The following is a 20,832-nucleotide window of genomic DNA, read 5'->3' as shown; positions in this document are numbered from 1 at the left end:
TAACTTTATTTCAAAACCAAAATATAATGACTAAATGTAGAGATTAAACCAATTTATTTTTATAGCCATGTAAGCTGTGTGCTGCAATGTGACTCAGTTGGTCTTACTGATTGCTTTCTCACAACCAATGTATACGTTGATTGGAGTCACATTATATATTGTAACATTAATTTTATCACAGAGAAACAAAGAACTTTACACTTTCTAGTCATGTTTTTATATTACGAAACCCTTTGTTTTCAACATATTGCATAACGTTTTGTGAGTGCTATTTTATATCAAATATTAATTTCTAATTTGTTTTAAGAATGAAATTTTTTGGAACATTTATGATATTAATGCAATATTTATAACATAACAAAATGGCCCACTTTAAAACATTAGGCCTATGTGTTTGAAATGAGATTTCTTTCTGTCAAGTATAGTGTTATCAACTAAGTGGATATAGCACCCACACAATGAAATGGAAATCTTAAGTCCGTCACATATGCCTATTCAATTTGTTTTATCTTTCTGTACACCAATGAAGAATAAATTAAAGGTTATAATATTTATTTTGGCATTATTGAACTTCCATAATGCAACACAATACCATCTGAGTTTATTCAATTTGTACTTATAAAAGGCAGACATCCTAATTTAAACCCCAATGGGGAAGGGGACAGTACTTGTGGCTGTCGTTCCCTTTCTTCTATCTTTCCTATATCAGCCTGAACAACAATAGCACAAATAACTTAATTCAATTATAAAGGACTACTTTGTAAATAACATTTAAATTTTTTCAACAGCGTTATTTTAACAAATAATTTGTGTTCCCTGACAGCAGCGGAGTATTGATAGATCCTTCATTATTCTTAAATCATGATGGTGTTAGCCAATAAATATTGACAAGTGCGGTGTTGACTGAATAACTAACTATCAATATTGACAGAAGCTTTAGTGTAAAGAAGGTTTTAAATTACCTTGTATTGAATTTCGTATTCATACACCTAATCATATAATGATTTTACACATTTTTGTTTTTACTTCTGTAGTTTATAAAATAGGCTACTTTTTCTGCATTGCATGCTGGATACCTAGAAATTGGTTATCAATTTTTTAATCAAAAAATAAAAATCAAAAAAATTTTAAATTTTTTCTATCATAGTTTTACAGGTAATTATGGCCATTTGTAGATAAAATAATTCATGTCTATGTGATATTTCTGGGAACAGAGATTGAGAACACTATCTTTGGTGAGCCCTCAACTTTGAGATCAGGGGTTGAAGTGCTACATGTTGAGGTTGCTTGTGTCCTTGGCAAAAGCACTTTATCTATCAGAGTAGCTGGTAGGTTGTTGTGGCATTGAATGTATTGGTCTGGTGCTAAGTTCATTACACTGCACTGTGTACAATTTTGAATACTACCAGGAAGTGGTGGAGGTTGCACTTTGATTGTAATTACTGTACTTTCACACATTATCTTCACATTGTTTAAGTTGCTTACTGTATAAAATACAGAACATTATTAAAGGATTTTTAACTTCTTGTATCAATTCTAAATGCAGATTGTTTTTTTTTTTTTTTTTTATTATTTATCCTGGGGGACTGCTTAAAGATAAAATCCCTGGTCCTCCGCAGATCTCAGCAAAGAAAATAACACACGAAGAGACATATCATCAAATGAGAAAAACATCAAACACAAGCTAGGTCAGCAAGCAATGAAGCTTGAACATAGAGATATCTCTATTTAAAACTAAGATATCTCTATTAAAAACTAAGATATCTGTATTAAAAACTAAGATATCTCCATTTAAAACTAAGATATCTCTATTTATGATTAAATGACAACTCGGCTCGCCATAGTCTGGTGCTAAGTTCATTACACTGCACTGTGTACAATTTTGAATACTACCAGGAAGTGGTGGAGGTTGCACTTTGATTGTAATTACTGTACTTTCACACATTATCTTCACATTGTTTAAGTTGCTTACTGTATAAAATACAGAACATTATTAAAGGATTTTTAACTTCTTGTATCAATTCTAAATGCAGATTGTTTTTTTTTTTTTTCTTTTTATTATTTATCCTGGGGGACTGCTTAAAGATAAAATCCCTGGTCCTCCGCAGATCTCAGCAAAGAAAATAACACACGAAGAGACATATCATCAAATGAGAAAAACATCAAACACAAGCTAGGTCAGCAAGCAATGAAGCTTGAACACAAAGAAACAACACAGTGCCAAAGCAATTTCAACCAGTGTCAAACTGAACCCCCTTTTTTTTCTTTTTTATAGTAGAAAAGTTCTCAATTTAATTGCGATTAGAAGTGAACACCTCAAGTACCAAACCACAGTGAACAATTTTTCAATTTATTTATTAAATTTGTTATTTATTTGAGATGTTTTATATCATACATTATCACCTGTATAAACTACTAGTAAACATTGTTTGCAATGTTATACATTTCAATTATGGAGTATTAATATACATTTTCCTAAGTAATATAACTTATTAAAGTATACATATTTCCATATTATTGTTATAAGTCATGGAGAGGAGTGGCTGTAAGTATTGTTGTGCGCTGACTTGTGCCCTTACCACAAAATGTGCATGCTGTATAATTAGGTTCTGGCCAGATGAACTTTGATTTTATTTTCATTATTTGCGGTATAAGTCTTTCTTCATACCCGTTGGAGTGTAGTGCAGTTCTGTAGTTGTGTTTATTTCCATGCGAGTGCTTTTCAATGCTACATGGTCGCATGAGTGTGTTTGGTAAAATAACAATAGTACTTAAGTTTGAATGGTGTTTTTTTTTTATACTTCTGATGATTATTGTATCTTTAGGAGATTTGTCTAATTTCGGTGTTTGAATTGGGTGTACTTTGTAGTGGGCAAGTTCCCTCTAGGAATTTTAGTCCTTAGAATAACAAGTTGTGCTGCAGCTTAATGAATTAGTACCTAATTTCTATTGAATACAGTATTTCGTCTTTATTATTTCAACTTCTCTCTTTATCTCTATGTTTCCCCTCTAGATATAGTACTATACTCTGGTAGTTGAGTTAATTGTCCTAGGTTTAAAATTCTGATTATAAAAATTCCTATCTGTTAAAAAAATGTAATCAAGGACTGTTATACATTAAGTCCTTGAAGTTTATGGGTGGTTTTCAACGCCAAACATTTTCTTACGGTTGTTTTTCGTTTTTCGGGTGAAGTCAGTATTAATTTACAATATATGACTTGTTTCATTGACACTTATTACTCTCTCTTTTGCATTTTGTACCTCATTTTTATAAATCAATAGCAGAGGTTCCCCTACCTTAGCTGGCCTATTCGAATCATGTAGTGTGTACATTTGATTTATCAGAACCCTGGGCATAGGTTGAAAATGGAATCAATAACCCTGGCTCTGTAATACTAATAGATCACTGACATGAGGAAGCAAAACATAGTTGATAGCAGACGACAAAACTAGCAGAGAAACAGTGAAGTCTGTAGCAAAATAATGAAAGGAAATAATTCAGAGTAATTTGACTTTACTGAAGTATAATACAATGCTAAACATCAACAAATAAATCATTAAAGTACTGTGCTCACCTTTCACTTTTAGTTCTTGTGTCCTGGGTTCTAAATTTTTGCAGTCATCTCAGAACAATTTGACTCAAGTATCATGTGGGGCCTGAAGTACAATGACTATGAACTAAAGAATTGTGCTCATAGCTCATTCTTCTATAATTCAAGGTTTGAATACTTGTAACTTTATTCAATAAAATTCCTCATTACCTTTTATTGTCATGTATAGAAAATCTAAAATCATTACAGGCACTTGATTAATTTTGAACACTTGATTAAAACGTTCAAAAGAAGTTGCATTCAAGTATCTCGAATTTGACAATACCCAGTGTGCAAACCACCCTGGTTATAACTAGTTTTATATTTTTCATTAAAACGTTTTGTTCTCACTTTTGATTTATGTTCACCATTATGGAAAATTGTTTTTTCTTACAAGTAAAGTTCTAACAATAACCAAATATTGAATCTACTAAAAATTAGGTGCCTGATGTTACTCCAGTCTGATCTACAATATACTTGAGTTATTAATAACATAATATATCCAATTAATTTTTGTACAACATTCCCATCATGCATCTGCATATTCCCATCATGCATCATTACCAGATTAATGTGGTAAAGAGTTTATGATAGTGCAGCTAATGTATCGTCAATGTCATGTCTAGTTGACTAATATGTCTAATATGCTGTAAAATAAAACGTGTTTTTGTTTGTAACAAAATGATATTTGCCTGAGGTGTAGCTTTTGTGTGTGCCTTCATTAATAACTTGTGTCTTAATTGATGTGTCCAGGTATTTGATTAAATGACTGCTTGGTCGGAGGTCATTCATTTATTCAGGAACTTGTGTTCATCAGCAAAATAGGGTCCTCAAAGGCTTAGATCATTATTTCTTAAAAAATATCAACTGCATTGAAAGTGCAGTTCTTACGTGACTAGTGGATGCATAGTATTGATTATGGATACAATAGCAAATCCGGAATTATCAATGAATCATTTTTGTTAATATGTAAACTATTATTCCCTTTTTTTATGGGTTTCTTTCCTGAGCATGGTAATTTCCTGTATTGATTTGGAATAAAGTTTAATTTGTAAGTCTTTACCCTAAAAGGTTTATGGATTCTTTAAAACGTATCTCGACTTGAGTACAGTAATGTATTATGTTTAATATGTTAAGAAAATGATAAATGGTAGAGTGTCGCCTTTTGAATTCTAGCCTATTATGAAAGTTAATGATTTGAGATACTGATCAAAGTAAAGTATAGTTGTATTGTAATTATGATGTTGGTGGTAGTGTTGTTATGACTTGTGATAATTATAACTGGTTATGATGATTAGAAAGATAATAAAGATGATTCTAAAGACGTTTATGATGATGATGACCATGGCAATGATGAGGATACGTAGATAGGAGGAGTGATGATTGATTATGATGATGATAAAATTAATAAATTTAAATAATGTACCAACATATGTCTTACCTTATAATAATATGATTGATATAAATACATTCTGTTATGACCGTAATAGTTTACCTTGAAAGATTTTTTTTAATGAAGTTATGAAGATGATTAATTTAAATTTTGTCTGTAGGTTCAAATTCAATCCATTATTCAACTAATATTATGATCCACTTGCCATTTCATATACAGTAGTTCTCTCAATTGGCGGCATAATCAACTTAGTCGCTTTCTGCATCGATTGTAAAGACCTTAACAGGTACTTAGGGCGTGCTGTTTAATTAATGATTCTAATAGGTAACGAGGTATTTTCTGATGATGTATCAATCAGGATAAGAGGTAATAAATATATGGGAATATAATAGAATCATATTAAGACGGCTTGGGCTCGGCCAATCAGATAGAAGAGTTGATATTTCTGTCTTCAGGTACACTTGACAATGATACAGTGGTATGCAGGTGTGTTTCTATTAAGATATTGCAGACTTGCTAAAATCACTATGGTAACTGTTACTCTTACTCTGTAGCATTTTCAGTATGCAGTAATAAAAGAGGAATATAAAACCAAAATTAGGTGGAAATATATTTTTCAAGGTTGAGATTGGAACTAGTTTAGCTGATGGCAAATATGTCAAAGTCTATAACAGCTATTGCAGTAGTTTACCAGCTTTACATATTTATCAAGGAATACAGGTGAAGCGTACAGCTTGTACATCAACACACATTTTTTACCATTAAAGTGTAAAGATGCACTTTGTTGCCATAATATACACATTATCGTTCACAGTATCTCAAGGTATTGCATATATTAATAAGCAATTAAATGATTATAGTACAAGTACTAACTTCTATAGTGCCACAATTTACGATTTCAGTGCTTATGAGAAAAGAGATGTTTTTATTTTATTTATTTAGAAATTGGCTTACAAAATACAAGCTTAATAAAATATAGCGAAAATACTGTACAATGAATCTACTGAAGGGCTGCAGAGAAAAGTGGTCATTAATTGGAGGTGCTTTTTTTTTAGGGATCTTTAGTTAGAGGGAGTTGTGTATATTGTTTAAAATTTCAACCCTTACTGGAAGCTGTTGTCATGGATTTTTATGTTATTGATTTTTATGAACTTTCATCAGTGTGATCATTTGCTTATCTATTATGCACATCTAGACTGCGGACATTTTATTGCACCCACGACTAGACAACGACAACTAATACATCCTATCATTCTTCACTGTTTATGTCATTTGCATATGTTTTGGTATCGGTAAAATAAGAACATACTGTGTACTTGCATGTGAGTACTGTAAGGAACATGTGAATATTGCGGTGTCATAAACGTGTATCGATTAGATGGATTTAACGCTTAGCATAATTTTTTTCTTTACATTGGTGGAATTTTGCCTGTGCATTGACATACCTTTGTGTCTAATCTTAAGTGGAATTGTTTTTATCATCCCTGAGAAACCAAAGGTTTTTGTGTTCTATATATTTCCATTTTTTAATACTATACTTTTATGTATTGTAATTACAAGCACCCATATTCTATAATAATTCGGAAACAATTTTATGAATATTATATTCATATCCAGCTGTTATTTTTACACAAGTTATTCATTTATAATAATAATAATACTAATACTACTACTTTTCCTACTACTACTACTACTATTAATAATAATAATAATAATACATTTAAATAATGTAAAGTTGGGTGCATTATGCATTATAACTAGCTATAAAAAATTATGATTAAGGGTGATGTAATAATTTTAATACAATTTGTAGGACAATTAAACCTTAACATTTCATATACAGTCGAGTCCGCCAAAGTCGACTCTGTTTAAGTCGAAAATTCGCGTCGGTCGAATTTTTGAAAAAGTCCCAATTCTTTCCTATGTATTACTGTGTAAATTGTTTGTTTAATTCGAATTTTTATAAGTCGATTTCGGCTATATCGACGGAATTGTCCGGTCCGGATAGGCCGATTTTAAAGTAATTTTAACCACGCAAGTCGAAGTTCCAAATTTAGTAGCGCACGTGGGAAAAATACACAGCCGTGGGAAAATATGAAGTTCAATCCTTGTTGTACGGCAACAAGTTAGCCATGTCAAAACTAACATCTCACAGACAGCGCGCTGTGGAACTTGGCTCACATGATCGCATGTCGTAAGTTGCAGTCTACTCTCACAATACAGACCCCTCTGGACTGGCTCCAATGTTCAGTTTTTCGTCCAGTTCAGTTTGTAAAACTTGTATTGAACCCATTTCGAACAAGATTGTTGTAGTCAGGGCCTAGCTATTTAATTAATTTATCAAAGCCCTGGATTCTTTTGAATGCCTAGCCTACGCAAATTCGACACATTAGGCCTATTTAATAATACGTACAGTACCTGTTGTTTTGCTGTACTGCTCAGCAAATTTAATTATTACCAATAAAACTGATGCGACTTTTATATTGTTTTTGCGCGCATTTCTTTAGGTCTGATTATGTTTTTCCAAGCACACATTCTTCGCTGGGAATGCCAGTTGCTGGTCGGCAGTCTAGTTGACAGAACAGGTCGCGCCCCCAAAAACTCTGCCTGCCCGCCAATTGGTCCATTTTCGTGTGGTGTTTTGCAGACTAGACATGTGCTTCGGCTGTGATGACGTCAGATTGCCCAAAGTTTCATAGTGCGTGACAGTAACAAGCTCGGTGTATTAATCAAGAATGTTTTAATTGTTAAAAACAAATTTATAAAACAAAACAAAAAACAAATAAGAAACCCTCATGGTATATTTTAGAGTCAAATCTAAATAAACCTAACAAATGATATTTTATTCTCTACAAATTTCCTCCATAATTAAATTAGCAACATGTTTTGAAAAGCGCATTGAGTTTAAAGAATGAATGAGGTGCATTTGAAATTTACACCGACGAATCTAACGAATTTGAATTAGACGTCTACTGAAAAGAATAACCAGTAGAAACTTGCTTTGTTGAGTTCCGTCTTTATTGCAGGTTGATTCCAAATGGTTTTTAAGGATTAAAAGCAAGAATATACGCTTATTAAAACATTGGAATGCGTAAATTTCACTTCATAATTAACCAACAAAACGTCTACCGGTGTGTCGTATTAATCAACAGATATTCTCCATGGCAATGCGAGTACAGTTAAGCGCCTCGTTTCCACAGCGTCTGGTATGCTTGTCGTTAAAAGATGTCTATTAAACTATCGTCGGGTTTTTCGAGTCAGTGTTACCGTCATTAGACAAATCGTCCGAGATTTAGAATGGGGAGTTCATGTTTTCGGAAAGTATCTTATTAAAAGAAGAATAGGAATGATTTTGGGACTTAGGAAAATGTTCGGTTTTGCGTGAAATTAGATTTTGTGGGCATTAAATGCAAATAGTATAATTGTTCTATGTTATTTTTTTTTCCGAAAATGTGCAAGTCGAAATCTGTATAACTCAAAATTTTTATGCCAGTCCCATTAGATTCGACTTAGGCGAACTCGACTGTATTAAAAATATTTTAATACATACAGTATCATAAATACATTTTCATCATAATGATTATTGGGCTCATGGAAACAAAAAGTACAGTAATACAGTAAATGAGGTTTATAAGTATATTATTTTGAAATATATGTGTAATAATCACAAATCACTTAATGTGAAATTTTCCTTTCAAATTTGAAATTTAATTCACAATAATACCAAACACTATAACACCAAACAGTTGATGTATATAAGCCTATGTATATAAATTTGAACTCTTTAATTATAATTTACTATAAATATATTATAAATACATTTTCATCATAACGATTATTGGGCTTATGAAAATCGAATGTACAGTAATACAGTAAATGAGGTTTATATAGTATATTATTTTGAACTATATAAGAATGATAATCACAAATCACTTAATGTGAAATGTTTCTTTTAAATTTGAAATTTAATTTACAATAATACACTATAAAACCTAACAGTTGATGTATATAAGCCTATCATGTATATAAATTTGAATCCTTTAAACCAATAACATTTGAGTTTTAATTTGAATTTTCAATTTGATTAAATTATTTACGATGAGTTGTGACTATATCACATGACCTTGATGGCTAAACTTGATGCCAGTTGACTTGTAGTAGTGAGTCTCACACAATCATTGTTTTTAGGAGTTACATAGATAAACCCAGATGATATATAATAAACTGCTTTCCACAAGAGCTCTCAACCATCAAATATCAAAGATATAATAGTCATGTGACAACCAAATTTCACTTGTTATTTCACCTGTTTTGAATTCGATCCAGCAGGTATAATATGAAGTTGGTGTTTACCTACAGATTAACGTCTGCTGCTACTGTGATACTCATCTCATTGATTGACGGCAAACGTAATATGTCAAGCTCATTGAAATTCACACATTTTGCATTCCTTTTTGAATTGCGGCAAGGTTATTATAATCGGTAGTGTTTTTTTTGGTTTTTTTTTTGATTTTGCATTTACAGTATTTGGTTCTGGACACTTGCATGTAAAATCAAAGCAGATTATTAGTTGATTGATTGATCGATTAATAATTTTGTTTTGATTACAATGATCAAATGATTTTCATACATTAGAAATATTGAACTACCTGTTTATAGACAGGCCAAATGAAATTTAAATTGCAATTATTAATATAAGCAGAAATTGTAGTTTCGGCATCTTTCAAATATCAGGCAGATATCATGAGTTTCCATCAGATCCTGTACCCTTGCAACAACCTGTGACATAGCTTTTGCATGTGACCTAATTAGTTAACCCCTAGTATGATAAAAATTAAATCTCCATCTCAATCCTAATACAGTAATGATTTTCAGCCAACAAAAAAAAATCACTAACCAAGAATGAAATCATTTAGATAAGAGACTAAAATGGATGGATTCATACAATTGGTATTATATTCTCTCTCAAACCTAGGTTCTACCGACTTTGGACATTTTGTTATCAATATTGCTACTATGCCTCAATAGGAAAAAAAAAATCTTCATCTGCCACTGTATTTACTGTACATGTTTCTGAAGTCCATGTAAATAGTTATTTTAATTATTAAAAAAAATTAAATATTAATTTGAATGTTTAACTCAACATACACAGTAAAGCATTTACATCAACTTTTAATTTTTAAATTTGACCTTTTTGGTGCAAGTTTATGAAGGACAATAATGGCATTTCAAGGAGGACTGACTCGTATAGTTTGCTTTGAAAATGCTCAAACACATTCAAATAAATAAAATTCGCTGGAATTTTCTAATATTGAAAAGAATTTTACATAAATGAATAAGAGTCATGTGTAAAATTTATATGAAGAAAAAGCTTTCAGAATAAATTTTTATTGATGGTATATTGTAAGGTAAAAATAACTACATTAAATTGCGTCAAATTAAATTATCTTTCCTTTTTGCAAAACTGTTATTGATTTTACATTTATAAAATGGATATGCAGTCGGCATAAGTAGAGAAAACAAATTATCTGATTCAGTTAGTAATTGCAAAAGAACGTCTTCTGAGTGATTGCCCGATAATATCTTTAAAAAAAAAATATAAACTTTTTGCAAACATGTACACCGCAGAAATAAAACTTAGGCCGGGTTTAAAGTCTAAAGATTCCCACTTGTGTGTGTCCTTGGTTAGGGATGTTTATCCACATTGTCAGGTTGTCTTGGCCCTCTCAGAAGTACAAGTGAGTGCTTAGGAGTTTGGTACACAAATGACTATCTGCATGAAATACTTTCCCAGGGAATTGATATACTGTACTCCAAGGTTCACTACATTGCAGGGTTACAAAGTTGAAGCCAAGTGTTCACAATTGAATAGACCACAATACCCAAGAAAAATCTCATAGTACTATGATAAAATTTAGTCTAACCATATTTCTCAAAGGGCTAACCAAACAATGACAAGACAACAGGATAAACACAATAGCCAAGGGATTCATGTAATTAGTGCTGTTTAGTTAAATAAGTAAGTCTTAGAAAGCGATCGTTTGAAATATTGAAATTTGAAATGCTTTAAGGAGATCATTCCAGATTCTTGCAATATACAGGTAACATGGAATATTTAATAACTTTATACACTGAACTCTATTTTGTAAAGCAAGTCATAATTACTGCAATTCTATCAATAATCACTGTTAATCTGTCAGGGAAGCCAACACTATCTTTCTTTCTAGTAAATCATTATTCTCCTCAGAGACCTACAGGCGTTTATATGCTGTTTTAATTAGTAATTGTGAACACTTACTTAATTAAAAGGTGTTGCATTTACCTACCCATATATTATTAAGTTGTTTGTGAAGGTCAGGTGTGTGGGGATTGCTTATTGATGAAGTGTTACGAAAGCCTACAATTAAGGTAATTAAGAAACCCTCAAGGAAGGGTAATTTTAAACTATTCTTTTAATCAATCGCTTCTCAAGGCAATGTCTACACCTCATTATTTGTTGAGCCCACATTCATCCTTTTATACTTATAGAAAATGTAAGCATGCTTTACAATTTATTCCCATGATTGTTTATGATGCGACATGTAGATATACCTTTTAATAAATTGCTCTTTATTGAAGCAGTCCCACCTGTTTGCTTAATTTTTTATTGGGCCTATATTCATCCCTTTATACTTGATTAAATATGTAAACATTCTGAATTGTCTATCCCAATGATTGGCTGTGGTGCAGATTATAGCCTCGGATTCTTATAATCAGTGCTCTTTTTAAAGAATCCATCATCGGAAATGATTTGATGCCATGTAAGCATTAAGCCTGGTACTCACTGCGTCATACCACCGCCGGCCGACAAATCCAAATCCGCTCTCTGTTAGCGCTTTACGATGCAACATCCTCTACTGAATTTTATTGTCAATCTAAACAGATCGTCATTAAAATCAATCTGTTGCGCGTACATTGTGGCGTTGAGTTCTCCATAGAATCACGTCGGTGCAGTGAGAACTTGGCTCTTGTCGCATGTGTGCTTTGATAGTGTAGTACTAGTAGTACAGTAGTCACTGTTTCAAGAACTGTTTATTTGTCCACTATAAATATGGTATGGTGCATAGTATAAATATGGTAAGTAGTATGAATAACTACTCCTGTCATGTCTTGTGTTGATTATCAGTTTAAATTTACATTTTGCTTGGATGCATTAATTGAATGCATCCAACATTTTTTTACTAATCAATTATTCATCAATTTATGTATGAGGCTAATTTGTGTTTTGTGGAATTTTTGTTATAATTTTATTAAATATACAGAAAATTGAGTTGTGTAATCAGTTGTTACTGTGTGTGCAAGATAATTGGCACTTCCATGTAAATAATAACATTGATATTCGAAATGAAAAGTAAATCCATCTGTAGGCTAAATTCAGTAGATGTCAAATTGGAAACATTAAAGACATGTTAACTCACCATCGCATCTTGCCCTAAACAGATAGAATGGAAATAAATTGTAGAAAGCTTAATGTTGAAAGACGAATCATGTTAGAAAGCAGAGAAGAATTTCCTATGTAACTTGGAAATTAGATGGTACCACAAATATATGTTGGACCTTGAATAATAATGCACCAATTAGGCTCTCTTGTTTGCCATCCAAGCGAGTGGCAGATTTAGAGGTAATTTGCTCCCATAGACAAGGTTCTAAAGATGTGAAAGCCAGGAGCAATACCCTTCAGTCAACTGAACCCTAACATGATGGCAATGTGTGGACTCTGAACTTCAAATCCTTCAATTACAAAGTGCTAATTTATTGATCATGTTGTAATGAACATAAGCTTTTTGTAAAGCATAATGTGCTGTACACCTCTTGATCTTTGCTAAATCTCTTCTGTGTAATGTTTTTGGTATTTCTTTGTTACTAAATCCATTTCACTTCAATTTAGGATTACACCGCCGTTCTGACTGGGCGACAGTAAAAATTCTAGGAGACGTATCAGTATTAGTGTAGCATATGTCTAGTATTTTCTCTTTGTTTTAGATCCATTAGGTGTCAATTTTAGCTTCATAACTTAGTAATTGTTCGTTTATAAGCTGTTTGAGTAACACATAGAATAGCCGGCTACTGGGTGAGCTACGATACTTTTATTATGTCATCTTTAATACATCTTCTTACATTTGATGCCCAATGCAATTACAAACTTTTAGATGGATTACTACTGATTTCACTCATGCTGAATGCTTTCAGGAGGCCAATATGTGATGAATGTGATTCTGTCTTATTGACTCCTTGGCTGAAAGCAATTCAAGATCTGTTAACCTTAATTTTCCAATGAAATCTTACTCATTTCGAAGTAAGTAGTGTGTGTATAAAGTAAATATCAGCCGTATAGTATGTTTTAATAATGTTTACTCTACGGTTTATATATAGATCACTCGAAGACAAGAGAGATTCAGTTTTTAATCTATCTCAGCTACTTCATTGAATCCAGCATTATTTGTATAGTCATCGGTCATATAACTCCAAATGATCCTAGCGTCATGTAGTCTTTTGTATGCTTTTTACCGATATTCAAGCATTTTTAGCAAATGTACCGGTACACGAAAAAATAAAATTTAAACAAGGACATTGCTGTATACCCTCAAGTAAACTTGTTTTTCTTAGTTATTTGACCTCCTTAAACTTTACAACATTGACCCAATGTTGGCAATGCAACTATTAGAAGACACTGGTCTGTATACTTCCAATGATGCAAATGGAGATGTTTTTGATGAAGTAGAACACAGCTAAAGTTGAGCAATAAGCTTCCATATATCATAATCTTCACAAGCCATTAGCCAATTAGTCAAAAGAATGACTGTAACAGGCACTGATAAAAACAGTTGGTCTTTTCAATGCAAATCTGTATAATTTTATATTACATTCAATATTTTCCAAGTAAAATTAAGAAAATGCCTAGTAGATAAAGATGGTATGGGAATTTAAATATTTAGTCAAGGATATTATTTACCTGTTATGGTTCAGTTTATTTTGGTAGAATACAATAATTTTATTTTATTAGGTATCTTGTTTTTCAATTTTTCACGCCTTACTGCATATTGAAAAAAAATCTGTCAAGAATAATAACTGTATACTGTACGCCTTACCGTATATTGAAAACAAATCTGTCAAGAATAATAACTCTATACTGTATGAATGAACAAAGGAAAATTCAATGATGAAATGCATGAAAGAATAATTGCTAGATTGATTAAATGAAAATAAGAATAATGAGTAAAATGTGAATAAATTGGTGAACAAATATTAAAAGTACATTGAGTAAATGAAAGTATGAATAAGGAAACAAAAATTGATGAATTAGTGGAATACAATTTGTGCCATGATTTTTTAATCAGTGAGAGAACTTGGCAAGTACATATTAAAACCCCATTGCCAGAAAAAAAATCACAAAAAAAAAAAAAATTTCATAAAAAAAAATATGCATTACTCTAATTATTATAAAGCAGGTCTTTTATTAGCATAAATTTTAGTTTTACACTAAAGGAAAAAAAAAATAGACCATTTCTCATAGGAGATTACCATTTGCTCGATGACTTCTTCGTTACTAGGCAAATTCAGAGGTTGTAGATCGCATCCTATGGCATGCTCTCGCCATCTGCTTTTTGTGTATACTTTATAGGCGAACGTCGGAGGTAGGCAGAGTAATTGTTTCGCCGCATTCTTTTTTTTATCTCGCCCACCAATGCTATGAACTCTCATGATAACACATGTTAATTCCTCCTACAATTAATTTAAAAAAAGCATTAATTAATCTGATTTACTGAACTGTTTATATCGCAGATATGAATAAATAAAGTGTGCCCTCTCTAATGAGATAAGTTTAGTCCTTTTCATCTCACTAACTGCGGTCCATCAAGTAGGCCTGAGATATGTTGGTTTAATTGGCAAAATTTCGGTTAGAATAATTTTTTAACAAATTTGAATTAATTGACAAGTGTCAATACTAACAAACAGTAAATTTCATGTCGGCAATTTTTATGTCTGATGAACAGAAGATAAATCGTGGTAAGGCTAGGTGGGTGCCTACTATATTTGATTAGATCTATCGCAAAATCAAACAAAAATATTCACACAAAAAATCTTATTTTGCGTTTTTTTCAAGTTTAGGAGTCTCTAAATACATTTAAATTAGCAATTTTGTATTATATTTACAAATCTTTTTAACATTATATGAAAATCAGATTTTTCTTTAAAAAATGAAATATTTTGCCGGGAATGGGGCTTTAACCTCATTCTTCATTCACTTTAATGCTTATTTTTATAATTGTATGTCACTGTCATCATCTAATGAAATATTTTTTTTTTTTAAATTTCTTCAGATTGGTTTCATTTAGTCATGACAATGGTGTTTGTTTCGTTGGCTACTATGTGCAAGGAGCAAGGCATCACAGTTGTTGGTGTTTGTTGTGTTTATGAGGTTTTCGTTGCCCAGAAGGTAAATGCAATTTTCTCGGGGCTCACAATCAATATTAATACCAATGTTGCATCATTCATTAGGCATCCCCTTTACTCAGAGTGATATGAATTAATATAACCAAGTTTTTATAGCAGATTATTATTATCTTAAATGCTTTCTTTCATTAAAATGGCACGTTCCCCTCATTTGTGCTGATAATCTCCATTATTAGTTGGGTGTGTACATCAACTGTAAATTGTATAATGATGTGTACGTTTTTTTAATATGTTTACATAGAGTGCTCAATATTTTAGTATGCGTAGACTGGTTAACTCTTGGTGCGAAGTAGTTACGATTCAGTAATTTCATGATAGTAATAACATTTTTTTAGTATAATGAATGTAATACGTCACTAATTGGATACTTTTGTCATTGATGAATCGCAATTACGTTAATCACTTTAATCGGATAAAAATCATTATTTTGTGCATTTGGCCTTGGCATTGGATGCTAATTTGACATTATAGTGTCAAGATTAATCAGAAGTAAGATCATCAAAAATATGTTTGCTTAGTATTTGAAGAGAATATATTATGTTGTGAAATTGATAATATAATCTTACAATTTTAGTATATATTATTCATTCCATTCCAGGTTTCAAATTGTAGCATATCACTTATTTATAGATTTACATGAACTTCAATAAGAAAAAAAGATGACAAGTCAATGATAGTATGTGCTATAATATAGGATATACTTGTGGCTGGAGCACATTAAGATTTATAAAATAAACATAACAAAATATTTATTATTAATAATATACAAAACAAAGCTTTACAAGAATTGGAGATGTAGGAGAAAGCCCATCAGTTTTCATGTTTATTTTAGATCTGGAATCATAAAGTACAAGCACATGGTAAATTCTGACACACATTAACCTTGCACTATTCAGGTAGATCATAGTCAATCATTTATTATTTATTTATTTATTTATTTATTTATTATTATTATTATTAATATTTATTTTTTAAATTTATTTATTCATTCATTCATTATTCATATATGAAATCCATATTACCTAAACAACAACATTTAAAAAAAATATTTTACAAAAAAAAAAATGAGAAGATTATGAGAAAGGTAAGAATTCCATGACATTATTGAGAACGCTGAAATCATGGAAACAAGAATTAAGTTATGAGTGACTAAGAGCGTTAGAATTTAGGGAAAATGTAATATTACTTGAATTCTATTTAATAGAGTGAAGAGATTAAGTGTTCACTTACCATAAAAAAAATCATGGAAAAGAGGATTACCATTGGTAATGTTGAGATATGAAGAGAATTATAATTTAGGTAGAAAAATTGGTCATCAAAAAAAAAAAAAAATGATGAGCCATTGGATTTTTCATCGTAACCATGGATTATTTCCTTTGGCAGATGTACTGGGATGTTTGTCTTTGACAGGCATTGATTTTTATGTCACTTCACAAATTGAAAAATCCACTTGTCTGACCCTGATGTAATAAGTAATGCTTTCCCTTTGCCATATATATAGTCTGTAAAACTACTACTAAAAATGATAGCAGAATAAGTTTTAGGCTGCATATTTTGATACTGATAGTGTAGTGTGGTTTGATGCTTAATTGTATTTAATCCAGGCGAGTAAGTTCGCTCCAGTCAATCTAGTATAGAGCCACTTTTGTGTTTCCTTTTCCTAATGTTTTTAATGATTATAGATATGTTTTCTATTGATTTGTTTGATCTAACTGTGGGTTATGGCCACCTTTGCTCCAAATCAGTTAAGTCAGTATTAGCTCTCGACTTTTATTTAGAGGAAGCACAAACTTAATTGTTGCGACCAGTGTCTCATTGAATCAACATTGGCGTAATAAAAGTTCAATTCAGTGTTGTTTTTAATTGAATTTTTTTTATGGAGTTTCTAGAATTTATACCAAAGAATGTAACTAGTAAATTCTTTCGACTGGCTTGATATGTTTACCTTCAGTTATACTACTTTGAAACATAGTGGTCAGCCACTTTAAAGCAGTCGTAGAGAGAATTTTACCAGTAAAACTCTTAAGATAAATCTTAACCGGATCATAATGCCTTTTGGTACGACTAATTGTTGATCTCCATGGACTAATCTACCTCTACGATCAGTAGTAGGAAGGATAGGAGCTTCACTTACAAAATATTTTCAAGGTTTAATCTGGTAAAATTATTTTCCATATGCCAGTTGAGCCTTTGAAAAACTTTGGCAGATGGAAGTTTAATTGGAAGCATTGTTGATGTGGCAAAGTTAAAGAGAATTGAAGATCATGTTGTGATTGCTGTCTACATACATAATCCCAGGGTTATGCACTCAATCCCGGAATTACACAAGGATTTTGATCACAGCTAGAAGAAATTCCAATCCTCCCCTCACAATGATTCTTGATTTATAGAGTGTTGAAGGATGAAGGATTTTCATAATTTCTAAATGAAATGTAGTTAATTTATAAGTTTCCAGTGTATTTAATTTAAAAAGTAGTTAATTTAAAAATGTATAAAAACTACTATTTGGGAAAATTCCATTGTGTAGAACAACCTTCAAAAACAAAAGATCACAATAAACCGCAACATGATTGACTAAATTCAAACTAAGAGCACTGAAAATATTGTATGTTGTTTATATAATGTAATATTTAAGTCATAAGTGATAAAAGCCTTTAATAATACCCTTGCATTTTAGATGTAAAGTACCACAAAACTGCATCTTCATTCAAACACTATTTCCTTTTACTTATTAACATTAATTTATTATCTCTTTTCTGCAAAATTAAGTTAAATATTTTGGTCAGCATTTGTAAATAACACATCACATTTTAAGCATTGTTATTATTTTATGTCTTTCAGCTTTCATGCATGGACCTTCTACAAAATGCAAGATCATGGCTGTCGGGAAAAGTAGCATTTCCAGGGGCCCTTAAATTATCATTCTACCGTATTCTATTCCTAGCATTCGGTACCTTCCTGTTGCTGTATGCACGACTCCAAATAATGGGATCCACACTTCCTGTATTTACAAAGTAAGTGCGAGAATTTTTTTGTGTTTGGGGCAGAATCATTATATTTTGATGGGTGATTACAAGTGGTTGAACAAATGATAAGTGATATGAGAAAAACTCTAACATGCATATCACTCACAGCACAAGTAATAATCAAGTTCAATAACCTCTGAATCAATGTAAAACAAAATAAGGTAGATTTCAGTATATATATATATATTCTTTTTATTTTTATTTATTTATTTTTTTTTTGCTGATTGTAAATCCACACAAAAAAAATTCCTTGCATATTAAACATATAAATGTAACACATAATTGCATATACTATAAAGGGATTTAGTAATGTAATCTAAATAACACTATTGATATTTCATTTATTTTTTTATATTTATATCTACATAATAATATACAATTGAATTGAAAATCAGAGTTACAAGAACACAAAAAAAACCCCAGCAGAGTTTCAGAAATGATTTACAAAAGTGAACTTTAAATGAGAGTGAAATTCTTAACAGGCAGTGTTAATTTACTTGCTAGAATTTACACTGCATTTTAGTGATGATTGGTGAGGGCGCATTCTAACCCTAACCTAAGGATCAGATTATTTGAGTTATAGTCTACAGTGTAAGAAATACATTCTTTATTCCTGGAAATCATTGTGTCCACAGCAAAATTCCAACACATCAAACAAATATAAATCAATGAATCAATGTATGAAACCTAATTAATGGAAATTAATGTACAGAAACAACACTGCATTTATGTAACAAATGACAGTACTCTTGTCTTAAATACATATATATATACCGCTTTATATATTTATTAATTTATAGTTTACCATGGTCAAAAAGACGACTACTCAATCTACATACATCAGAGACTATAAATAACAATTTTACCATGCATTTCACAGAAATATAAATCTATATTTATTTCCATGGAAACAAATCATAAGAGAGAATGCTAGCATAAAATCATTTTTGATTATGAAGGGAATATTTTGATGTTTTAAATGATAAATCCGCTCATTCAATCTCAATTTTATTTTACCCCAGAAATCAATAAAGATGAGTTTAGTGAAGAACACACATTCATTTCAATTTCATGAAACAATAATGATGGCATTTATAATCAAGATAAATCTGAACCTAAGCCAATTAAAAAGGTACTAAAGAGTCATATATGAAAAAACAGAAATCTGCGGAGATTTTGAGAACAGAAACCTATAAATGTTAATCTTGGTTTAGTCGTTAGATGCAAGCAATCTAAATGGATTAACGATGCTTGCGTTGATTTTAACAGATATGATCCATCTGATTAAAATCATTTAATACCCAATGAATGGCAAGCAATATCCTGCAATATTTAACAGATCTATGTAGATATATATATATAGCAATGATGTCTTCCGTTCGCTGTGTGCTTTTAGTTATGTTTATGGTGCATATTGTCGCTAGCTGATGAAATGTTGGGATTTACAATCATCAGGTTATCATTCAGTGGACACTCTTGTTCACAAAAGCCTGATTTTTTCACGATAGTTTCTTTGTACCACATATGATTATGTATGTTGTCGTCGTTGTTTGATGCATAAGTGAGGGTGTATGTGTGGGTGTAATCTGGTTTTGTTTTTTTTCTTATATTCTCTCTGTTGTCAACAGACGTTGGCTACCATTCATTACACCTGAATGACTTAATAGACTTTCTGGAATAGGAATTTTAAAATCTAATAATTTCCCATCAAAATGTGCTAAAAACACAAAAGCCCACATTACATGTATATTAGTTATTGAACACATTTAATCATCAATTAAAATTTACAAAGAAAAGCTATGATACATCTTAATAATTACGTTAGAAATTGGGATCAATGGTTTGTCAGTGGAGAAAATGGCATCCGGTTGAACGCATTTTGCAACAAGAGCAACGGAATAGTATCACATGGTATTGTGACGTAATACTGTAGTACTATATATAACCATGAATATGACCTTAGTCTTGTGATGGCATCTTCGATTGATTCCGTTTGCTATAATCATATCAAAAGTATTCCTGATGCTCTCAATATTTTATGGGATACAATATTATATTCATTACTCGCAAATTCTAAAAGCTTTTAATATGGGACGATGATACTTAATGTGTATTGGTGTGAAAACACAATCCGTTGCTGCAAAACGTGAGGCAATTTTCTCTGATTATATTTCTTGGATTGCTGAATGCTATTGATAGATATTTGGTGATTTTTGTCATGTTGTCTGGCTTTGCTGTTAAATTTACATTCTTCACAGTATTTAATATAAACATGCTTTTGTTGTTTACAATGTATAATATTGTTTATAAAAACAAAAAATAGGATTTA

General features: G+C 31.2%; 1 protein-coding gene across 1 annotated transcript in view; it reads left to right on the top strand.

Annotated features, from left to right (window-relative positions):
- The window catches only part of LOC117104851 (protein O-mannosyl-transferase TMTC3-like), a 102,069-nt gene that overhangs the window by 27,274 nt on the left and 53,963 nt on the right, over nt 1-20,832 (top strand). The window contains exons 5-6 of the mRNA XM_033245698.1: nt 15,345-15,460; nt 18,319-18,491. Coding sequence (XP_033101589.1) covers nt 15,345-15,460; nt 18,319-18,491 — 289 coding nt within the window. The remainder of the gene's footprint in view (nt 1-15,344; nt 15,461-18,318; nt 18,492-20,832) is intronic.

The sequence above is a fragment of the Anneissia japonica genome, unplaced genomic scaffold (assembly GCF_011630105.1).
Source record: "Anneissia japonica isolate Jap-2015-1 unplaced genomic scaffold, ASM1163010v1 scaffold287834_len5846547_cov211, whole genome shotgun sequence".
Taxonomy (NCBI): Eukaryota; Metazoa; Echinodermata; class Crinoidea; order Comatulida; family Comatulidae; genus Anneissia; species Anneissia japonica.
The sequence above is the reverse complement of the archived record's forward strand: the minus strand, read 5'-3'. Positions and strand labels throughout refer to the sequence as shown.